This window comes from Rhinatrema bivittatum, chromosome 2, assembly GCF_901001135.1.
Source record: "Rhinatrema bivittatum chromosome 2, aRhiBiv1.1, whole genome shotgun sequence".
Classification (NCBI taxonomy): Eukaryota; Metazoa; Chordata; class Amphibia; order Gymnophiona; family Rhinatrematidae; genus Rhinatrema; species Rhinatrema bivittatum.
Genome location: NC_042616.1, coordinates 264,391,404 through 264,415,264, shown reverse-complemented (window position 1 = coordinate 264,415,264; position 23,861 = coordinate 264,391,404). Strand labels below are relative to the sequence as shown.

At 43.9% G+C, this 23,861-nt stretch overlaps 1 protein-coding gene and 6 non-coding genes across 9 annotated transcripts in view; 1 reads left to right on the top strand and 6 right to left on the bottom strand.

Moving 5' to 3' along the window:
• Positions 1-682: 682 nt before the first annotated feature.
• On the bottom strand, positions 683-755 carry TRNAR-ACG. The gene has a single exon. It is a non-coding gene; the product is annotated as a tRNA-Arg (tRNA).
• A 1,753-nt stretch (positions 756-2,508) lies between these two features.
• Positions 2,509-2,581, bottom strand: TRNAR-ACG. Its single transcript has one exon. It is a non-coding gene; the product is annotated as a tRNA-Arg (tRNA).
• Positions 2,582-4,334: 1,753 nt separating this feature from the next.
• Positions 4,335-4,407, bottom strand: TRNAR-ACG. The gene has a single exon. It is a non-coding gene; the product is annotated as a tRNA-Arg (tRNA).
• A 1,752-nt stretch (positions 4,408-6,159) lies between these two features.
• TRNAR-ACG lies at positions 6,160-6,232 on the bottom strand. The gene has a single exon. It is a non-coding gene; the product is annotated as a tRNA-Arg (tRNA).
• A 4,566-nt stretch (positions 6,233-10,798) lies between these two features.
• TRNAR-ACG lies at positions 10,799-10,871 on the bottom strand. Its single transcript has one exon. It is a non-coding gene; the product is annotated as a tRNA-Arg (tRNA).
• Positions 10,872-11,250: 379 nt separating this feature from the next.
• Positions 11,251-11,323, bottom strand: TRNAR-ACG. The gene has a single exon. It is a non-coding gene; the product is annotated as a tRNA-Arg (tRNA).
• Positions 11,324-11,871: 548 nt separating this feature from the next.
• Positions 11,872-23,861, top strand: part of SACM1L (SAC1 like phosphatidylinositide phosphatase) — a 92,213-nt gene continuing 80,223 nt past the window's right edge. The window contains exon 1 of one of the 3 annotated variants that reach the window (XM_029589465.1): positions 11,872-12,060. In XM_029589465.1, coding sequence (XP_029445325.1) covers positions 12,032-12,060 — 29 coding nt within the window. In that variant the 5' untranslated portion in view covers positions 11,872-12,031. Of the gene's footprint in view, positions 12,061-12,216; positions 12,347-23,861 lie in introns of those variants that run through there. The other 2 variants (XM_029589467.1, XM_029589466.1) reach the window with 2 other exon arrangements.

The following is a 23,861-nucleotide window of genomic DNA, read 5'->3' as shown; positions in this document are numbered from 1 at the left end:
AAACCATCCCTTGGGGGCCTTCAATGCCTGTGGATGCTTACACATAGAGTAAGGCATGCTTATAGAGACTAGACTGGTTTCCCTGCCCCTGCTGAAAAATTGTTCCATGCCGGGCTGTAGGAGAGTTTGGTGCTACTGAAAAGGATGAGAGTTCCTGAATGTCAAAATTAGTAGATTAATATTTGTGCTTCTTCAGTTTGATTTCTTGTGCTACTTTTTCCAGTGTTAATGCGGACTGACGCACTCTTCCATACACTACTAGTTTTTTACCCTTAATGCGCCTTGTAGTACTATACTTGATTTCTATAAATTGAGTTTTTTATTTAATTCTTGGATCATGCAGTTCCACTTTTGATGCCTTGAACTTAAAAGAGAAGATTAATAAAATGCTTTACTTTTTTTTTTTTTGTAAGGAAATGTAATCATCACCTTGGATTTGCATGAGTTTGTTAATTCTTGGATTTTGCAGTTCCAATTTTGAGGCCTTGAACTTAAAAGAGAAGCTTAATAAAGTGCTTTACTTCTATTTTTTTCTATGGAAATGTAATTATCACCTTCAGTTTGCATAACTACACTTCTTCCTTTTGCGCGGGGAATGGTAGAATAAATATTTCTGCTTGTATTCACTATTCTTATCATCTTCTTCTAAATAGCAAACTTGCATAAGAAGAGAAAGATAGCATGAGCCAGCCAGGAGTTGAACCTAGAATCTTCTGATCCGTAGTCAGATGCGTTATCCATTGCGCCACTGGCCCACTTGCACAAATATCATGCCTCATACCTACTTCCCTCCTTATTGCCACAGGTGGCCTACACTATTGTAGTATAGATAGTGTTATCACTTGAATACGTTTTTAAGTCAGATATTCATTCTACAAATTTCGCCATAGATTTCAACAATGAATGCTTTGTTCAAAGAAAAGTTTCACATTCAAGAACTAAAATACGACTGATTTCTGTGCTTCACTCAGTGATGATCAACGCGAATGAAGCAGAGAGGCATATCAGACACAGAAAGGGGAAAGGAAAGATGGTAAGAGGAGTCCAGACACATATTTGGAAATCAAATTTGAAAAGTGAGCTTGAAAAAGAAGACAGGAGAGGGCACAGGACACGCAAAGAGCTTGCATTGAGTTAAACTTCTGAAAACCAAAGTAAGCAAACTGTTTTAATCTAAAGATTAGACTGGGTGGCATTATTGAAATTCAATTATTTTATTGCTCAAACCATTTATTTTTTCTTTCACGGTACCAACCAACTGGTTCGCTTAATATTACCCCTTTGTAGTGCTACTGAAAATTTGAAAAAACTTTCATTGCCAGAAGAGGGGTTTAGACAAGGGTAATCCCAGAAGCATATAATGTGAAATATTCCTGAGCCTTTTATAGTGTCATTTCTATCCTATCAAATATTTGGCTTCCATTCCTATCATTTGATACAAAAAGGAGCATATTCTTTCAAGGATTTATAGCATACAAACACATCTGATGAAAAGTAACAGCGATAGATTCCTGCAAACTGAACATAAGTAACAGAACATACATGGGGTCTAAGATGGCCACTGATTCCTTACACACATTTTTCTCAGACAGTTTCAGAGCCCATGCTTTTCTTTATTTCCTCCTTTCAACAATTTTAAAGGAAAAGAGAAAGACAAGACATGACTGTACCCTTTGACTGACTCATCTCCATGGGGTGCTCTGTGGAATATTCCATTGTGGAAACACGCATTCTTGAATCAATCCAGGCATCCAAGATCCCTACATCATTTCAAGGAACACTGTCCAGGTTGCCTGTTTGGTTTGGAGACATGGTGCAACTGTAGAAAACCATCCCTTGGGGGCCTTCAATGCCTGTGGATGCTTACACATAGAGTAAGGCATGCTTATAGAGACTAGACTGGTTTCCCTGCCCCTGCTGAAAAATTGTTCCATGCCGGGCTGTAGGAGAGTTTGGTGCTACTGAAAAGGATGAGAGTTCCTGAATGTCAAAATTAGTAGATTAATATTTGTGCTTCTTCAGTTTGATTTCTTGTGCTACTTTTTCCAGTGTTAATGCGGACTGACGCACTCTTCCATACACTACTAGTTTTTTACCCTTAATGCGCCTTGTAGTACTATACTTGATTTCTATAAATTGAGTTTTTTATTTAATTCTTGGATCATGCAGTTCCACTTTTGATGCCTTGAACTTAAAAGAGAAGATTAATAAAATGCTTTACTTTTTTTTTTTTTGTAAGGAAATGTAATCATCACCTTGGATTTGCATGAGTTTGTTAATTCTTGGATTTTGCAGTTCCAATTTTGAGGCCTTGAACTTAAAAGAGAAGCTTAATAAAGTGCTTTACTTCTATTTTTTTCTATGGAAATGTAATTATCACCTTCAGTTTGCATAACTACACTTCTTCCTTTTGCGCGGGGAATGGTAGAATAAATATTTCTGCTTGTATTCACTATTCTTATCATCTTCTTCTAAATAGCAAACTTGCATAAGAAGAGAAAGATAGCATGAGCCAGCCAGGAGTTGAACCTAGAATCTTCTGATCCGTAGTCAGATGCGTTATCCATTGCGCCACTGGCCCACTTGCACAAATATCATGCCTCATACCTACTTCCCTCCTTATTGCCACAGGTGGCCTACACTATTGTAGTATAGATAGTGTTATCACTTGAATACGTTTTTAAGTCAGATATTCATTCTACAAATTTCGCCATAGATTTCAACAATGAATGCTTTGTTCAAAGAAAAGTTTCACATTCAAGAACTAAAATACGACTGATTTCTGTGCTTCACTCAGTGATGATCAACGCGAATGAAGCAGAGAGGCATATCAGACACAGAAAGGGGAAAGGAAAGATGGTAAGAGGAGTCCAGACACATATTTGGAAATCAAATTTGAAAAGTGAGCTTGAAAAAGAAGACAGGAGAGGGCACAGGACACGCAAAGAGCTTGCATTGAGTTAAACTTCTGAAAACCAAAGTAAGCAAACTGTTTTAATCTAAAGATTAGACTGGGTGGCATTATTGAAATTCAATTATTTTATTGCTCAAACCATTTATTTTTTCTTTCACGGTACCAACCAACTGGTTCGCTTAATATTACCCCTTTGTAGTGCTACTGAAAATTTGAAAAAACTTTCATTGCCAGAAGAGGGGTTTAGACAAGGGTAATCCCAGAAGCATATAATGTGAAATATTCCTGAGCCTTTTATAGTGTCATTTCTATCCTATCAAATATTTGGCTTCCATTCCTATCATTTGATACAAAAAGGAGCATATTCTTTCAAGGATTTATAGCATACAAACACATCTGATGAAAAGTAACAGCGATAGATTCCTGCAAACTGAACATAAGTAACAGAACATACATGGGGTCTAAGATGGCCACTGATTCCTTACACACATTTTTCTCAGACAGTTTCAGAGCCCATGCTTTTCTTTATTTCCTCCTTTCAACAATTTTAAAGGAAAAGAGAAAGACAAGACATGACTGTACCCTTTGACTGACTCATCTCCATGGGGTGCTCTGTGGAATATTCCATTGTGGAAACACGCATTCTTGAATCAATCCAGGCATCCAAGATCCCTACATCATTTCAAGGAACACTGTCCAGGTTGCCTGTTTGGTTTGGAGACATGGTGCAACTGTAGAAAACCATCCCTTGGGGGCCTTCAATGCCTGTGGATGCTTACACATAGAGTAAGGCATGCTTATAGAGACTAGACTGGTTTCCCTGCCCCTGCTGAAAAATTGTTCCATGCCGGGCTGTAGGAGAGTTTGGTGCTACTGAAAAGGATGAGAGTTCCTGAATGTCAAAATTAGTAGATTAATATTTGTGCTTCTTCAGTTTGATTTCTTGTGCTACTTTTTCCAGTGTTAATGCGGACTGACGCACTCTTCCATACACTACTAGTTTTTTACCCTTAATGCGCCTTGTAGTACTATACTTGATTTCTATAAATTGAGTTTTTTATTTAATTCTTGGATCATGCAGTTCCACTTTTGATGCCTTGAACTTAAAAGAGAAGATTAATAAAATGCTTTACTTTTTTTTTTTTTGTAAGGAAATGTAATCATCACCTTGGATTTGCATGAGTTTGTTAATTCTTGGATTTTGCAGTTCCAATTTTGAGGCCTTGAACTTAAAAGAGAAGCTTAATAAAGTGCTTTACTTCTATTTTTTTCTATGGAAATGTAATTATCACCTTCAGTTTGCATAACTACACTTCTTCCTTTTGCGCGGGGAATGGTAGAATAAATATTTCTGCTTGTATTCACTATTCTTATCATCTTCTTCTAAATAGCAAACTTGCATAAGAAGAGAAAGATAGCATGAGCCAGCCAGGAGTTGAACCTAGAATCTTCTGATCCGTAGTCAGATGCGTTATCCATTGCGCCACTGGCCCACTTGCACAAATATCATGCCTCATACCTACTTCCCTCCTTATTGCCACAGGAGGCCTACACTATTGTAGTAGAGATAGTGTTATCACTTGAATACGTTTTTAAGTCAGATATTCATTCTACAAATTTCGCCATAGATTTCAACAATGAATGCTTTGTTCAAAGAAAAGTTTCACATTCAAGAACTAAAATACGACTGATTTCTGTGCTTCACTCAGTGATGATCAACGCGAATGAAGCAGAGAGGCATATCAGACACAGAAAGGGGAAAGGAAAGATGGTAAGAGGAGTCCAGACACATATTTGGAAAACAAATTTGAAAAGTGAGCTTGAAAAAGAAGACAGGAGAGGGCACAGGACATGCAAAGAGCTTGCATTGAGTTAAACTTCTGAAAACCAAAGTAAGCAAACTGTTTTAATCTAAAGATTAGACTGGGTGGCATTATTGAAATTCAATTATTTTATTGCTCAAACCATTTATTTTTTCTTTCACGGTACCAACCAACTGGTTCGCTTAATATTACCCCTTTGTAGTGCTACTGAAAATTTGAAAAAACTTTCATTGCCAGAAGAGGGGTTTAGACAAGGGTAATCCCAGAAGCATATAATGTGAAATATTCCTGAGCCTTTTATAGTGTCATTTCTATCCTATCAAATATTTGGCTTCCTTCCTATCATTTGATACAAAAAGGAGCATATTCTTTCAAGGATTTATAGCATACAAACACATCTGATGAAAAGTAACAGCGATAGATTCCTGCAAACTGAACATAAGTAACAGAACATACATGGGGTCTAAGATGGCCACTGATTCCTTACACACATTTTTCTCAGACAGTTTCAGAGCCCATGCTTTTCTTTATTTCCTCCTTTCAACAATTTTAAAGGAAAAGAGAAAGACAAGACATGACTGTACCCTTTGACTGACTCATCTCCAAGGGGTGCTCTGTGGAATATTCCATTGTGGAAACACGCATTCTTGAATCAATCCAGGCATCCAAGATCCCTACATCATTTCAAGGAACACTGTCCAGGTTGCCTGTTTGGTTTGGAGACATGGTGCAACTGTAGAAAACCATCCCTTGGGGGCCTTCAATGCCTGTGGATGCTTACACATAGAGTAAGGCATGCTTATAGAGACTAGACTGGTTTCCCTGCCCCTGCTGAAAAATTGTTCCATGCCGGGCTGTGGGAGAGTTTGGTGCTACTGAAAAGGATGAGAGTTCCTGAATGTCAAAATTAGTAGATTAATATTTGTGCTTCTTCAGTTTGATTTCTTGTGCTACTTTTTCCAGTGTTAATGCGGACTGACGCACTCTTCCATACACTACTAGTTTTTTACCCTTAATGCGCCTTGTAGTACTATACTTGATTTCTATAAATTGAGTTTTTTATTTAATTCTTGGATCATGCAGTTCCACTTTTGATGCCTTGAACTTAAAAGAGAAGATTAATAAAATGCTTTACTTTTTTTTTTTTTGTAAGGAAATGTAATCATCACCTTGGATTTGCATGAGTTTGTTAATTCTTGGATTTTGCAGTTCCAATTTTGAGGCCTTGAACTTAAAAGAGAAGCTTAATAAAGTGCTTTACTTCTATTTTTTTCTATGGAAATGTAATTATCACCTTCAGTTTGCATAACTACACTTCTTCCTTTTGCGCGGGGAATGGTAGAATAAATATTTCTGCTTGTATTCACTATTCTTATCATCTTCTTCTAAATAGCAAACTTGCATAAGAAGAGAAAGATAGCATGAGCCAGCCAGGAGTTGAACCTAGAATCTTCTGATCCGTAGTCAGATGCGTTATCCATTGCGCCACTGGCCCACTTGCACAAATATCATGCCTCATACCTACTTCCCTCCTTATTGCCACAGGTGGCCTACACTATTGTAGTATAGATAGTGTTATCACTTGAATACGTTTTTAAGTCAGATATTCATTCTACAAATTTCGCCATAGATTTCAACAATGAATGCTTTGTTCAAAGAAAAGTTTCACATTCAAGAACTAAAATACGACTGATTTCTGTGCTTCACTCAGTGATGATCAACGCGAATGAAGCAGAGAGGCATATCAGACACAGAAAGGGGAAAGGAAAGATGGTAAGAGGAGTCCAGACACATATTTGGAAACAAATTTGAAAAGTGAGCTTGAAAAAGAAGACAGGAGAGGGCACAGGACACGCAAAGAGCTTGCATTGAGTTAAACTTCTGAAAACCAAAGTAAGCAAACTGTTTTAATCTAAAGATTAGACTGGGTGGCATTATTGAAATTCAATTATTTTATTGCTCAAACCATTTATTTTTTCTTTCACGGTACCAACCAACTGGTTCGCTTAATATTACCCCTTTGTAGTGCTACTGAAAATTTGAAAAAACTTTCATTGCCAGAAGAGGGGTTTAGACAAGGGTAATCCCAGAAGCATATAATGTGAAATATTCCTGAGCCTTTTATAGTGTCATTTCTATCCTATCAAATATTTGGCTTCCTTTCCTATCATTTGATACAAAAAGGAGCATATTCTTTCAAGGATTTATAGCATACAAACACATCTGATGAAAAGTAACAGCGATAGATTCCTGCAAACTGAACATAAGTAACAGAACATACATGGGGTCTAAGATGGCCACTGATTCCTTACACACATTTTTCTCAGACAGTTTCAGAGCCCATGCTTTTCTTTATTTCCTCCTTTCAACAATTTTAAAGGAAAAGAGAAAGACAAGACATGACTGTACCCTTTGACTGACTCATCTCCATGGGGTGCTCTGTGGAATATTCCATTGTGGAAACACGCATTCTTGAATCAATCCAGGCATCCAAGATCCCTACATCATTTCAAGGAACACTGTCCAGGTTGCCTGTTTGGTTTGGAGACATGGTGCAACTGTAGAAAACCATCCCTTGGGGGCCTTCAATGCCTGTGGATGCTTACACATAGAGTAAGGCATGCTTATAGAGACTAGACTGGTTTCCCTGCCCCTGCTGAAAAATTGTTCCATGCCGGGCTGTAGGAGAGTTTGGTGCTACTGAAAAGGATGAGAGTTCCTGAATGTCAAAATTAGTAGATTAATATTTGTGCTTCTTCAGTTTGATTTCTTGTGCTACTTTTTCCAGTGTTAATGCGGACTGACGCACTCTTGCATACAGAGACTGCTCAACTTGCGAGGCTGCCCACGTCCCTTGATCTCCCATGGAGCGGGGCGAATGTTGGAACGGCGCACTGAGCTCGGAAACTGGGAGGAGGAAGCCCTGCACAGTAAAAACCTCCCCCTAAGTCTCTGTTTTTTCTTTTTCTTTGTTACATAAAACCAGAGCTCAGCCTTACCTGGCTGAGCACAGAGACGGTCTCCTGCTGTGGGGGGAGAGGGCATGTGCTGTCACCGCCACGCTCGGCTTCCTGCACCTGCTGCCTTTCAGCTGCTCAAGCAGCTAAGTCCACACAGGGAAACTCAGCTACCGGATCAAGGCAGAACTGTGAAGGACCATAGAAATCACCTCAGGAATTCTCAGTTGGGGAAGGGACCATTTGGTATCACCACAGGAGAGTGGGGCGTTAATTTTCTTTCTTCAAATCTCCTTCTTAAACCTCAAGCAATCCCCAGTGGGGGATATGTACATTCACCAACTGCTGGAGATGGAGAATACTGGCGGACTGAGGTCACTGCAGGGGTATATATATACTGTGATGTCAGTTTGCTCTGTTTCCATCTGCTGGTAGGAGTGTATAACCCACTTGTTCTGGTTTCATCTGACTGGATGCTAAGAAAAAATGTTTAACTCCTGATGCAGTAAGCTAATGCTATGTAAACGCATTAGGAGTCTAGGAAAGCAGATTGATTGTAAAATGTGCACAGGCCAAACTCAAATTTTAACTTGGGAAAGGAGGAGGCATCCCTGAAAGGCTAATGCAGATCCGTTAGCCTGCAGCCACTTATCTGGATAAGCATAAATTTATCCAGCTATGTGGTGATGGTAAGCCCAAGTTCAGAATTCTTTTTTTACTTTTTAGAGGGTTTTAAGTGCCACCACAGTAGTGCTGGATACTTAACTCCATCTTGACCAGAAGTTAAGTTTGCAGTCTTAGGAAACCCTGGATATTACCTAATGCCCTCATTTGCATAGGATTTTCAAGCGAAGGCACATTTTAGAATGCACATTTGGTGAGTGTAAAACTCCTTGTTGCATCAGCAGTAAGGTTTATGCTTACAAAATCAGCGTTCAAATATGGCTATAGCTGTGCATGGGCCTGAATGCACATTTTATGCATTGGCCCTGGTTGGACTCAATGAAGAAAGTTCAGGAGGGGTAAGATGAGGAGGTACTGTGTGAGCCATGCCCGGTATGCTGCCATTAATTACCATACTCCAAAATTAATGCTGTAGCTAGGAAGAAAAGAAATGCATGATGTCGCGGTTCTGGCTGCGAGCACCGCGGCCAGGCCCTTACCTCCGGGCTCCCGGACCTGCTCCCGCTTCCAGAGGCCTGGTTTGCGGCCTGTTTGGCGGCGTCCCCGCTGGGACTGCGCCGCTGCGAGGTCTCCCATGGATGCCTGGCTCCTAGGCGCGCTCGCGCGCTTTTCTAGGCCGTTTCCCGCCAGTGGTGACTCCGCCCAACTCCTTACGTCAGATGCCGTGGCCTTGATAAGTCGGCCGCGGCCATCCAGTCTTTGCCTTGCAACGGGTTAGCCTCCCAGTTTCCTGTTGCGCTGTGCCCCGGAGTGATTCACTTTGCTTCGTCGCTCTGTTCCTGCTACAGTGCCTGCTTACTTCTTGCTTGCCAGCTACAGTGCCTGCCTGGTTCCTGCTTGTCAGTTACAGTTCCTGCCTGGTTCCAGTACCCGAGTCTTGCTACAGTTCCTGCCTGGTTCCAGTGCCTGAGTTCTGCTACAGTTCCTGCCTAGTTCCAGTACCAGATTCTTGCTACAGTTCCTGCCTGGTTCCAGTACCTGAGTCTTGCTACAGTTCCTGCCTGGTTCCAGTACCCGAGTCTTGCTACAGTTCCTGCCTGGTTCCAGTACCAGAGTCTCGCTACAGTTCTTGCCTGGTTCCAGTACCCGAGTCTCGCTACAGTTCCTGCCTGGTTCCAGTACCGAAGTCTTGCTACAGTTCCTGCCTGGTTCCAGTACTTGAGTCTTGCTACAGTTCCTGCCTGGTTTCTGTACCCGAGTCTTGCTACAGTTCCTGCCTGGTTCCAGTACCCGAGTCTTGCTACAGTTCCTGCCTGGTTTCTGTACCCGAGTCTTGCTACAGTTCCTGCCTGGTTCCAGTACCCGAGTCTTGCTACAGTTCCTGCCTGGTTTCTGTACCCGAGTCTTGCTACAGTTCCTGCCTGGTTCCAGTACCAGTCTCGCTACAGTTCCTGCCTGGTTCCAGAACCCGAGCCCAGTTACAGTATTGCTACTGTCCTAGTCTGGTTCCAGTTACCTGTCCTGATCCACAACCTGCCTAAGTCCCAGCGGCCGGGCCCCTACGGGCTCCTCCCGGGGGGGGCTTCGGCTTCCAAAGGTGAAGCCACCTAAGTCCCAGCGGTTGGGCTCCTACGGGCTCCTCCCAGGGGAGTACCAGCTTCCAGGGTGAAGAGCATCTACGTCCTGCCTGAACATCTGCCTCCCGGCCTGCTATTCATTAGAGACATTGTCCACCTTTCCCAGTCTTCAGCAGGTCGGCCCAAGGGTCCACTAAACAGAGACTCCCATAACACATGATTACACATGTTCTTAGAAAGAATCTGTTACATGTTTAAGAGCCACTGTTAGTGGCTTGATGGGAGGTGTTAAGAGCAAAGCCCAGGAGAATCAGGCAGTGGTGGCTTTTTCCGTGGCACACCTGGTCAGAGCTTAAAGTGCCATGGCAAACTGGTTGGGAAACATCAACATAGGGAAATATGATACCATACTTAGAAGCGGCACTAGAGTGGACATACATTTCCATGCACCATATTTTAGGAAATATATTTATTCCCGAATTTAAGCAATTCACACTTCAGTTTAGAGCCTTTTAGCAAAATACTTGTCAGCTTATACTCCAAAGTTAAATTCTGTCTTAATTTAATGCTTTTTTAACATTTTATTTAACAAATAATGCACACCTAAAACTACTAGACAATTACTGACAATAGGCAACCTAGTTCCAGGAAATCAAGGCAACAGATTTACATAAACACATATTGGCAGTGTAGCTTGGTTTGCCTGAAATTTCTAAATCTACAATTTTGCAGCATATGCACAGAAATACTAAACATGGAGATGCTGCACAAAGTATTTTCTGGAAAGTAAAGCAGGAGCACTCAGAAAAACAAACTAGACAATAGGCTTGTTACTGATACAAGGATAAGTAATTCATAAAGTTGACTGCTTTTGAGAATTTAAAATACTACAACAAAAACATCCGAGCCAGCCAGGAGTCGAACCTAGAATCTTCTGATCCGTAGTCAGACGCGTTATCCATTGCGCCACTGGCCCTATGAAAAACCCTGTTCTTCCTCTTCATTCTTGTCCCTCATTAATAGAATGTATCTGATCTGAGTTTAACGTAATGTATCAGTTTTGTATATGCTCCAGTAACATTCAAAACTCTTACTGTACATATTTTTAACAACTTGGAAATATACAGCATATAAACTGGACTGCACATATTTAGGAGCGCCAAGAGAGATAAAGGTGTAACGTTTTAATAATCCAGGTGTCCACGTGTGCATAGATTCTCTGTAGCTATCACTGCAGAAATCAGCATCTTTCAAAACAAATGTAATCTACAGGACTTACAACACATAGCCGCACACAAACTAAACAGTCGCATACAAATTAAACAGTAACTCATTCAATTCGAAAAAAAAGTTTTCGAGCCAGCCAGGAGTCGAACCTAGAATCTTCTGATCCGTAGTCAGACGCGTTATCCATTGCGCCACTGGCCCCTCTGTCTAGGTTGCTTGCGCCCCCTATATTTCATTAACTTCAACTATTACATCATCAATCCCGCATCCCCACCTCGGAAAACAACGTGCAAGTAAATCATTTTCCCTCTTCATGCCTGTACTTTTGATCATTCGAACACGCAACACCCCTCAAAACCCGGTGGGCGTCTGCAACACATTGCAGCACACCACCTTGCAGCCTTTCGGTGGCTACTTTTCCCTAGTGTATGAAGCGACAGGTGCGGGACAAAAAAAGTATCAACTGCACCGCTAACACCGGGTCCTAAATTCTGCACAGAATGCTGGCCCGGAGCGAGAAATCTAGATCCCTGACATCAAAGGGTGGCGGGCGGGGACCCTCCGTAGTTTCAATTCAGCAGCAACCGCTTTTGTCCCCGGCCCCTTGTCTGCTTTTCTTTTATTAGCTCAGAAGAGCACGATCAAAAGCGAACAGCACACCCGCACGTTATCGCCCACAATGAGCATGCGCAAACTGGAGGGGCCCTATGGGCGGAGAGTAGGGCGGGGTTGGTTTAAGGTGGAAGAGGAGGAGGCGCGGCGGAAGAAGGGCTTGAGTGGAGGTTTTCATCCAGTTTGTCCTGCTTGGTGTTCCGTCCCTGGCTTGTCGCCGCCCCGGCCGCTGTGTTTCCGGCCGGTGATCTGGAATCGTGGGCTGCGGACAAGCGAGAAAGAGAGCAGGCAAGGGGCATGGCGCTGGCCTACGAGGAGCTGAAGCTGTGAGTAACCAAGGGGCGGGGGGAGCGGCTGATTGTGACGTCAACCTGGGGGTGGGGGGCGCGTGCCGGCGTCTCCTGACCCCCCCCCCCTCCCCTCCCCGGTCCCGCTCTGTGTGCGTCATAATAGGAGGAGGAGGGGCTGCAGGCTGTACGGCTGGCGTCAGTAGAACGAGAACCTGCAGCATCTCTTGTCCCAGGAAGTCGACTTTGCCCTTTCGCGCTGGAGGGCAGTGACTGAGCTGACGCGGCTTTGCATTAGGTGCTTTGCCTCATAGCTTGACCTAAGGTTAGGAGAGTATCGAGCAGCTCCTCCTCATTATTATTATATTGACCAAGTCAGGTGTGGGTGAACTGCCCGTTTGTACGCGGCTGGTGATTCTTTCGTGCTCGTAGTTTGCGGTGCGGCTTCTATTTTTTTTTTAGTATAGCCCAGTGTTTTACAGTTTTCCCCGTTAACTGCATGTCCATTGGGGGGGGGACCTTTTGAAAAGTTAGCTGTTATGGTCATTGCAAAATGGGATTTTATTTTTTTATTATTTTTTTTTTTTGCTGGGTTCTTCAGCCCTGAGAAAGATAGTGACAGGTGAGACATGGAAAAGAATGTCTCTCCTACCCAGGTTCTAGATTACAGAGCCCTGCTCCTGCCTGTCAGCTGTGCCTGCACTCTGCCCTCTAAGCTGTTCTGGGCAGGCCTGGATTTGTCCATAGGCCTGTACCTAGGACAGTAGTAATCTAGAGGGCAGCATGCTGGTTGAAGATTACTGCCTTTCAGTTGTACTGAATCTCATTCAGCAGAGAACACTCCCCTGTTTCCTGATCTGGCTCCTCCCCCTCCAGGCGGCATGCTGGGAACAGAAGTGCCTCCAGCAAATAGAGCAAGGGGGGGGACCATTATGGGGAGATTAGGAGTGGCTGATTAGATATTGGAGGGTGGGGAGAGAGGCAGGGGGATTGGCTAGGGGAAGTATGTCTGGGCATGAGTGAGAGGAGCTTGTGTGTGTGTGATGGATATTGGATGGGATGTTACAGAGGAGATGCAAGGAGAAGCAGCACCATAACATGTTAGGGACACTACCTTCCTCTCCTCCACCCACTGCAATTCAAATCCTCCTTCCCTTGATCTTGGATTATATTCCACATATCCTAGAACCTCCCTTCATGCCAGATCCTAGAGCCCACTCCCTCCCCAACCCTTTCTTTTACTTCCTCCCATTCTTCAGTCCAAGTCCTCCCTCTCTCTTGCCTTTATCTGTCCCAGATTCCACCCTGTCCATCCCTAAGAACATAAGAAATTGCCATGCTGGGTAAGCCCAAGTGTCCATCAAGTTAGCATCCTGTTTCCAGCAGAGGCCAAACCAGGCCACAAGAACCTGGCAATTACCCAAACACCAAAAAGATCCCGTGCTACTGATGCAATTAATAGCAGTGGCTATTCCCTAAGTAAACTTGATTAATAGCAGTTAATGGACTTCTCCTCCAAGAATTTATCCAAACCTTTTTTGAACCCAGCTACACTAATTCACCTAACAGCCTTTGACAACAAATTCCAGAGCTTAATTGTGCTTTGAGTGAAAAATAATTTTCTCCGATTAGTCTTAAATGTGCTACTTGCTAACTTCATGGAATGCCCCCTAGTCCTTCTATTATCTGAAAATGTAAATAACAGATTCACATCTAGTCGTTCAAGACCTCTCATGATCTTAAATACCTATCCCCCTCAGCCGTCTCTTCTCCAAGCTGAACAGCCCTAATCTCTTCAGCCTTTCCTCATAGGGAAGCTGTTCCATCCCCCTTATCATTTTGGTTGCCCTTCTCTGTACCTTCTCCATTGCAACTATATCTTTGAGATGTGGCGACCAGAATTGTACACAGTATTCAAGGTGCAGTCTTACCATGGAGCGATATAGAGGCATTATGACATTTTCTGTTTTATTAACCATTCCCTTCCTAATTCACGTCTCTCAAGCAGTTATACAATGTGTCAAAAACAATATTACAATTAAACTTTTTATCATTCACACCCAAACATACTCAATCATACTTACACTTCACTCATAAAATTGTTATTAAATTGATACTCCCACAAATATTCACAAAAGTATTACTCAGTGTTACTCCTAATTTCATCATACTCTATCTTGTCTTACTCAATGTGTCCTACCTTCGATACATTTAGTTTCTAAATATACCCCCAACACAATTCTTAGTATACTTCTCATATGAGTAGCTTATTGATACACTTGAACCCCACGACCACTTTAATGCTTGACACTATCACTCTTCTATATCCTTCAAAAACTTCACCGGGTTTTTCATTCCCTTCTTTCAAATGTTCTTTCCTGCTTTTCAAAAAGAAAGTTAACCGCTCCTTCCAAAATGCTACCAGCTGTTTTTTCTGTCTCCCGACACAACTTCTTCTATTACACGATATCACCAGGCGATTAACCTCCACGCTAAAATTGATTCAACTCTTAGCCATTCAACATTGCTCTCCGTCTGGGACGCTCACAGCTTCAAATGGGTTTAATGGGAATTTTGAACCTGTGAGCATAATAAGTGTGGAAATAAATTCTTACCAATGAGTCATTTTTTGCAAAACACCATATTCAAGATTCCCCTGAAGAAGCCATCGGGCAAAACAAGGGCCCTGTCAGGAGCAATTGTAACGGGTATTCGTTGTCAACAGGATTTATTAGAAGTATACTAAGAATTGTGTTGGGGTTATATTTAGAAACTAAATGTATCGAAGGTAGGACACATTGAGTAAGACAAGATAGAGTATGATGAAATTAGGAGTAACACTGAGTAATACTTTTGTGAATATTTGTGGGAGTATCAATTTAATAATTTTATGAGTGAAGTGTAAGTATGATTGAGTATTTTTGGGTGTGAGTGATAAAAGGTTTTTTAATTGTAATATTAAATGTTTTTGACACATTGTATAACTAATGCTTGAGAGATGTGAATTATACTTTTGTATGTTATTGAAATTGTTCTAAGAGAATAAAAATTGTTCAGTATATAATAAGAGGTGTTTAAATGTTATATGTGCTTGTATCCCACTCCTGAAGGAGTGTTAGTTTGATTAGGGAATAATATTGCCTAAAGTACAGATCCCTGAGGCACTCCACTGTTTACCCTTTTCCACTGAGAAAATTGACCATTTAATCCTACTCTGTTTCCTGTCTTTTAACCAGTTTGTAATCCATGAAAGGACATCGCCTCCTATCCCATGACTTTTTTTAGTTTTCTTAGAAGCCTCTCATGAGGGACTTTGTCAAATGCCTTCTGAAAATCCAAATACACTACATCTACCGGTTCACCTTTATCCACATGTTTAACCCCTTCAAAAAAATGAAGCAGATTTGTTAGGCAAGACTTCCCTTGGGTAAATCCATGTTGACTGTGTTCCATTAAACCATGTATTTCTATATGCTCTACAATTTTGATCTTTAGAATAGTTTCCACTATTTTTCCCGGCACTGAAGTCAGGCTCACTGGTCTACAGTTACCCGGATTGCCCCTTGAGCCCTTTTTAAATATTGGGGTTACATTGGCCACCCTCCGTCTTCAGGTACAATGGATGATTTAATGTTAGGTTATAAATTTTAACTAATAGATCAGAAATTTCATTTTTGAGTTCCTTCAGTACCCTAGGATGTATACCATCCAGTCCAGGTGATTTGCTACTCTTTAGTTTGTCAATCTGGCCTAGTACATCTTCCAGAGAGGAGTTTCCATCCTCCATCGATGCCGGGGGTCTGTGAAGGTCTCCACCGGTCCTGGTTCCAGTCGCCAATCCACCTCGGGAATCAGAGGAAGATTTGGCCAACCCTCCTGCCTCCCAGTCTGTTTTGGCATCATAAACTTTCGAAGAGGAGCTGGAGCGCATGGTCCAGGTGGCGGTGCAGCGGGTGTTGCAGGGCATTGAACCAGCAGCACAAACAGTGCCACTGCCAGCACTTGCTCTGCTGGAATGGCTCAGTGTGCTTATCGGTGTGTTACTAACCAGCTGGCGCTGGTTCCTGGGAGCCCATTGATGCCCGGTTGGATACAGAGGCCTACAGCCCTCGGTCCAGCTTTGCCTGGAGCAGGAACTGGTGCCGCCAATGCCCATGCCTCTGGATGAAGGATGAGCACCCAGGGCTCCATCTCCTGTGAACTGCAGGGAGGATGAGGCCCTGTGTGACCCCCAGGGGGATGATACTGCGGAATCCTCCTCTGAGGACTTGGAAGGTCTCCCTTCAGAACAGTCTCCTCCAGATGAGCAGAGGAGGTCTCTTCCAGAGGTCTTCACCATCACCCGAACAAAACCCGCGAAGATTGAGGCCATCCCTTTTCAGTTAATGACTGAGAAGGATATCAGACATAGGATGCTGGAAATCCTTCAGTTCGTGGAGGCTCCTAAAGAAATTGTGGCAGTCCTGGTGCACAAAATCTTTGAGTTGCTTCTGAGGATCTGGGAGCACAGTAGCTCCTATCAACAGGAAAGCGGATGGGGTTTACCTCTGTCCAACAGGCTACCGGATTCAAGAACAGTCAGCTGTCACACCAATTGGTAGTGGTCGAATCTGCTCTCTCAAAGGCCAAGCACTCTCGGACCCATGCCTTGCGCCCCCAGGCAAGCATCATAGAGCGATGGACATGCTTGGGAGGAAAGTGTTGCAAGGGGCCATGCTCATTGCCCAATTTGCCTTTTACCAGCTGTGCATGAGCCAATACTCGTACAACCTCTGGAAGCAGGTGCAAGAGGCTGCCAAGCGACTGCCGCGACAGCAATAAGAGACCTCTTCAGACCGCTGGGGCATCAAGGCCTGTGGTTTGGAAAACTTAAGGTTTGTTCAACCTACGATGTTCTCGAGTTGGCATCGAGAGTGTCTGCAGCGGGAACCTGCTCCCACAGAATGGCATGGCTGCGGGCCTCGGATCTCCGACTGGAAGTACAGGAAAGACTCGCTGACTTGCTGTGCATAGAAGAGAATCTCTTCAGAGACAAGGTGAGGAATGCAGTGGCCTAGTTGCAGAATCACCATGAGACCTGCCCTCCTCAGACAGGAGGTCTGCGAGGCAAGGTCAGAGGAAGTCTTTCTACCGCCATAGTAAGTGCTGTCCTCCAGCCACTCATTCCTGTTTGCAGAGGGTGAGCTCAAGTGGTCGTCCCAAGCAACAGAAGGCTCCCAAGCCTCAGCAGGCTCTCCAGCCAAATCCCGGGATGGGGCTTTGACTGTATTGTAGGGAGCATAAGCCAGCCACTTGTACCCAAGACCTAGGGTCCAGGGCAGGCTACAGTTCTTTGTGGACTGGTGGCCAAGTATAACCTCAGACCAGTGGGTTCTGTGTGCTCTGTCAAGGGTATTAATTAAACCTATTGGGTGTACCATCAAATTGCCCCCCTTGCCTGTTTTGGGGGCCAATAGCACATCAGGTGGTACTGTTATGGGAACTCTCTGCCCTCTTAACTGCCAGAGCAGTCGAGCCTGTCCCACCAAGGCAAAGAGGGCAGGGATTCTAGTCCCGGTACTTCCTGGGCTTTCAGAGATTGGCTGTCCAGCAAAATTGTCCTGATACCACATCACAATTTGGGTGTCTGTATGTCAACAAGCAGGAAGGTACAGGGCCGTTCCTTCTGTGTCGGGAAGCGGTCCAGGTCTGGTCCTGGGCCCTGTCCCACGGGATGGTACTCAGGGCTATGTATCTAGACATCGAAATAAACCTCAAAGAAGCACATAAACACCACAATTAAAGGAGGTTTCTTCAAACTCCAAGTCCTAAAAAAAAAATCAAACTCCTCCTACACCCACAAGACTACAGAACAGCACTACAAGCTCTCCTGTTCTCCAAACTAGACTACTGCAATGCCATACTCCTAGGCCTAACAGCTTCTACCCTCAAACCACTTCAACTCCTACAAAACACAGCAGCAAGATCTCTCACCAGCTGCAAAAGATCAGATCACATCTCCCCAATTCTCAAAGAACTACACTGGCTCCTGATCCCTTATAGGATACAATACAAAACCCTGTACCTCATCCACAAAGCACTATACAGCAACAAAACAGAATAGATGAATCCCATGCTACGCTTCCAAACATCACAAAGGAATCTACGTTCCACAAACACTGGCCTTCTCACCATCCCCTCCCCAAAACTAGCCCACCACAGATGAACCAGGGAATGTGCCCACTCCATAGCCGGACCCTCCCTATGGAACCACCCTCCCCACAGACCTAAGACACAAACCAACAACGCAAACCTTCAAAAAGAAGCTAAAAACATTGCTCTTCCAAAAAGCCTTCACAACATAATAAGGACCTCCAACACTCATCTCACTCCCTCCCATTCCCCCCCCCCCCCAAGACTCAAGCCATACTTTGAAACACAATTATCACAGAATATTAAGCTTCTATATACCTAAATGATGATATGAGCCTCTATATACCTAAATGATGATAAGTTAGTTATCCTTAATAGCTTGTTAAACTACTCTCCCCCGTTATGTTCTCCAAGTTCCACACCCTTGTTACAATGTAACCCAGTTATCTCGTTTCCATGTAAACCGATGTGATAACACTTGTTGAATGTCGGTATATAAAAGCAAATAAATAAATGTGGCTGGGACGGAGAATGTGATAGCGGATAGACCGCGTCGTGCCTTCAGACCCTATGAGTGGTCTCTGGACCAGGGGGGTAGTAAATCGGATCTTCTGCTTCTGGGTAGCCTGGATGTGGACTTGTTCACGGTCCCCTGCAACAGGAAGGTGACTCTGTTCTAATTCCTGTACAGGTCAGACGGCAAACCAGCCTCGGATGCCTTTGCCCGACATTGGAGCCAGGGGTCTTCTGTACGCATATCCTCTGAATCCTCTAGTCATGAAGACTCTCTCTCGAAGCTTCACGAGGACCGAGGGATTATGATCCTCATTGGCTGAGACAGATTTGGTTTCCGCTCCTTCGGGAGTTGTCCATCTGGAGATCAGATGTCATCATGCAAGATCAGGGCAGACTGCGGCATCCCAACCTCCAGGCCCTGTCGCTCACAGCCTGGATGTTGAGAGGTTGATCATGCAGTCATTCAATCTTTCTGAGAATGTGTCTCAGGCACTAGTGGCTTCCAGAAAGCCTTCCACTAGAAATACTATGGACTAAAATGGAGAAGGCTTTCTATGTCTAGATCTGCTTTCCTGCCCCACGCAAAACTGTTTGACTATCTTTTACACTTACCGGAGGCTGGCTTGAAGACCACCTCCATTAGATTTAATCTCAGTGCAATTGGCGCATGCCACTGAGGTGTAGATGGTGCACTCCTCTCTGTACAGCCAATAGTTAAGGCCTCCCTCGGTGTCTTGGGACCTCAACGTGATGCTAGCTCAGCTGATGAAAGCTCCTTTTTAGCCTCTGCGCTCTTGTGACCTGAAGTACCTGATCTGGAAGGTCATACTTTTGGAGGCAGTCACTTCAGCATGCAGGGTTAGCAAGCTCCAGTCCTTTAGTGACTTATCCACCTTATACCAAATTTTATCATGATAGGGTGGTCTTGCACACCCACTCTAAATTCCTGCCTAAGGTGGTGACAGATTTCCATGTTAACCAGTCAGTCGTCTTGCCAACATTCTTTCCTAGGCCCCATTCTCACCAAGGTGAACCAGCACTACACAGTTTGGATTGCAAGAGAGCCTTAGCCTTCTATCTGGAGCGGACAGAAGCCCATAGACAGACCACCCAGCTTTTTATTACTTTTGATAGGAATAGGTTGGGAGTTGCCATTGCCAAACAGGCACTATCCAGTTGGCTAGCAGACTGCATCTCCTTCTGTTATGCCCAGGCAGGACTGCAACTTGGGGGTCATGTCAAGGCTTATTCTATTAGAGCCATGGCAACGTCAGTGGCCCACGTGCGAGCAGTTCCCGTGGAGAAGACCTGCAGGGCTGCACATGGAGTTCTCTCCACATATTTGCATCTCACTACTGTCTGGATAGGGATGGTTGACATGACAGTAGGTTTGGCCAGTGTGTCCTTTGGAATCTCTGAGGGTTAAAACCCAACTCTCCCTGCCTAGGGCCCATTGTTTGAGTTTAAGCTGTTTCCCCTTTTATTACCAACAGCACTGTGGTGGTTGTGCCCATTGGCACCTAGTTGGTGCTTGTTTGTCCCCTCTTTTGTGTTGGGGAGCAGCCTGTAGCTAGGGATTCACCCATGTGTGAGGACTACCATCCTGCTGGTCCTAGGAGAAAACTGAGTTGCTTACCTGTAACAGGTGTTCTAGGACAGCAGGATGTTAGTCATGAAACCCACCTGCCACCCCGCGAAGTTTGGTTTCTCCTACTTTTTTGTTTTAAATTTTATCGCAATCCTACGTTACAAAACTGAAGAGGAACCCCGTATGGATGCGTGGAATAAGGTATGCTGGACATGCTCAGTATGCACAGTCAAAGTTTCAGAAAATTTGACATAAGTTTTGTGTGCCAGGCTCCATCTGATGATGTTGGTCCTAACACACATGGGGTAACATTTTACTGTCCTAGGAGAACACCTGTTACAGGTAAGCAACTCTGCTTTATACCGATTTTGTCAATTTCATGTCAATGTCGTTTTTTTTTTTTTTTTTTTTTTTGCAGCTCAGACTATCACCACGACACCCTGATGGACAGTAGATTTTCATGAGCATTCACATGCTAACTATTGCCATGCTGCTAGAGCAGTGTTTCCCAACTAGTGTGCCATTAGATCTGATCAGGTATGCCACATAAGTCACTAGTGGCACTAAATCATGTTGGGAGCTCCTTTGTCAGAACATGTACAGTCATTCATGCCTCTCCTTCCTAGCTGCAAGATGAACTCCAGAGTGTGGGAATTTTCAGGAAGTTTGCGGGTCATAGATAGCTGAGTCCTGCTTTGTGCAGTACTACAGGCGGTGCACACTGTGCCTCCTCGGAATTATTCCAGCCTCTGTCCTATCCTCAGGTTGAGTGAGATAGGAAGAGCATGCACTGAACAATGGATTTGACTCACTGAGTGTTGGGAGCAGCAATGGAGAAGCTCTGGTAGCCACATGCAGCAGCCAAGATAACTGAGCCGCTGCCCACATCGCACTGACATCTCCTTTCTCCCTGCACTTGATCCATTGTGATGGATTCCTGTGCGTGTCTTCCCTCTCTCTCTCCCTTTGTTTTAAAATGAGAGATTGGAGAGGCTTTCAGTGCTTCCCCAGCTATTCCTTTGGCCGTGAGTCCTTCTCCATAACCATACTACCTGCTTCCAGAGGTTGGTGTGCCTTGAGCTTGAAAAAGATTGTGAAAAGCTGTTGTAGATCAGGGTTGCAGTTGAGAATATTCTTGTGAACATCTTTTGACCACTTCTAGAACGTCTCCCAGTCTTTTAGTTGAGAATAGAGAATTTGCTTAGGAAGCCTGTAGACTTGCATTATGACTACATGCCCAAACTAGCAAAACTAATGTCAAGTGATGGCAGCCTCAGTACTTGAGGATTAAGCCTGTTCAAGAACGCAAACATGTCTTTTTTTTTTTTTCTCTTGTTAGTGCCAAAACCTTTCTGTACGCAGTGCTGATAGATTTTTTTTCAAGTGCCTTTATAGGTATCTTCAGTGCTATACAATAATGCAGAAACCACAGCAGAATTGTAGACCATTAAGGTTTGTTAATGTTGTGGATATTGAAGGCTCTCTGTCTTGAGTGACCAACGGCTGTACTGGTGCCAGTGGAGTCCACATCCTTGTTCTACAGCAAAAAGGTGTAGTGTGGGCCAAAAATTATTATTGCGTGCTTGAAACTCAAATAGCTCATAAAATTTAGCTTCCCTAATAGGAGAAGGCACAGTCCTGGTTAGATTGGCAAAGATCAGTCGCCTCCAGTCATGTGTCACTACCAGATGTGTCTGTCTCTTAAGTCTGTGTAGTGCTTTGCGCTTGGTTTTAAATATAGATTGGGGGAGGAGGGGTGGCTTAGGTGAATGGCAGAGAACAGTGCTACCTGTGTACTGTCTGTACACAGAGCTCTCCCCTGCTGAATAAACTGATAGATAATATGGAGCAGCCTCTCCAGAGGCACACTTACATGCACTGGCATCTGCTCTGATATGTCCTTTTGTGAAAGACATGCATGACTTCATCGATCCAGATGCACACAGGAAAATTCAGGTCACAGCAGGCAGCAAAGTAGATTTTTATCTGTAGTGTTTTCCCACTTAATGGCACGTGTGTGATGATTGAAAGGTGCTTCTGGTGCCTGCACAGATGACGAGAATTACCTTATTTCTAATTGTTAGTTTTTTATTTTTGGGCAGCGTTAAGAATTTTATCCACATAATGTTGTTTTTAGTGTAGGAGCTGCGTTAGGAGCTGGATGATATTCTAAATTGTTGTTCTTCTTTTAACCAAAGGGGGGGCCATGCTGGTGCAGCAGCAGGTCATTGATGTGCACACTGATGCTATGGGAGCCTAGGCAGGGTGGATATAAGCCCCGTAGCGCTCCTTGTGCCGTGGCTATCTGTTTGGCATCCAGGCAGGTCACTTGTAAGGTGCCATGTACACTGAGGGTGCTCTAGAAATAGTAGAATTTCAACCTGTAAAACTGTTGTGGGTTGTACACGGCTTGGAAGCAGGCCCAAGATGAGAGGCGAGGAGCACGTTTTAGCATTATACAGGTGTCTGGAGCATCACCATGCTCTGTTCAGTGGTTGGAAGGAGCTGTGTGTTCTGCTGCAAGACCCCAGAGGCATGATCACAAGTTCCTGTAGCTTTTGTCTCTTTAAGCCAAAAGGGAAGCAGGACTGTGCTATCCTGACATGTTAGTGTTTTGAAATACGCTTGCTTTATGCATACTTTTGATATTTTGTGCATGGCTGGTCTTCTTCACTCCAAGTTAGATCTTGATCAGTCCGCACGGGGGAAAGGTAGTTATGCAGACAAATGGTTTGACTGGTAGATTAATTCGGTAACTGCATAAGCTCTTTTTTCCGATTTGCGTTGAAAAGTGGCAATAAAATTCTTTACTACATTTCTGGGGAATATGTGGGCGAAATGAATGCTGGACTTACTGGTGTGGAACAGCCTCCAGTAAGGGTTTTAGTTCATGCTGTCCCCACGGCATATGGCAGAGTCGTTCAGGCTGACTTTCCTGGCCTCTTCCAGTTTTCCGTTTTTGGGGACAGTCGCTGCTGTGCGAGGAGCTCGTTGGCTGACTGAACCCGGGTTGAGATGGCCCAGTTACTATTGATCCAGCCGGTAGAAGTTGTACACTTGGTAACATCATGCACATCCTCCTTCCATCCCCCCCCCCCCCCCCCCCCTTCAGAGCCGGCCATTGACTTTATAATCAATTAATTCAGGCAGATATTTTGAGGCTTGCAGTCCCATGAGTAATGCAGGACGCTTATTCTCAAGGGCACATCAATTACTGTATGATCTCTTAAGTGGCACCAAAAGCATTTACTGCTATCTTTAGCAACCATTAGGTTGACAGAACAGTCTCCATTATCGCAACATTTTTTTTCCCTGAAATGTCAACACTTTGTGCAGAGCAAAATATGCTTCAAGCAGCATTCTTTGGAAGGCAATGCCTGTCTTTTTGTTATTTAAAAAAAACCAGTTGCTGGTTACCAATTGTGAACAAGCTTCTATTTTGCTTGCTTCAGTGCATGGGGGATACAGGCACTCAGGTGTACACACACAGGCTGAAAGGCAGTCTCTCTCAGAGCCCCATTTTCACCCACCATGGGATGGGCTCTGAAGCAGCCTGAGTCAGACATGTTTTCAGTTGTCGTCTTTTTTTTTTTCTTGGGGGGTG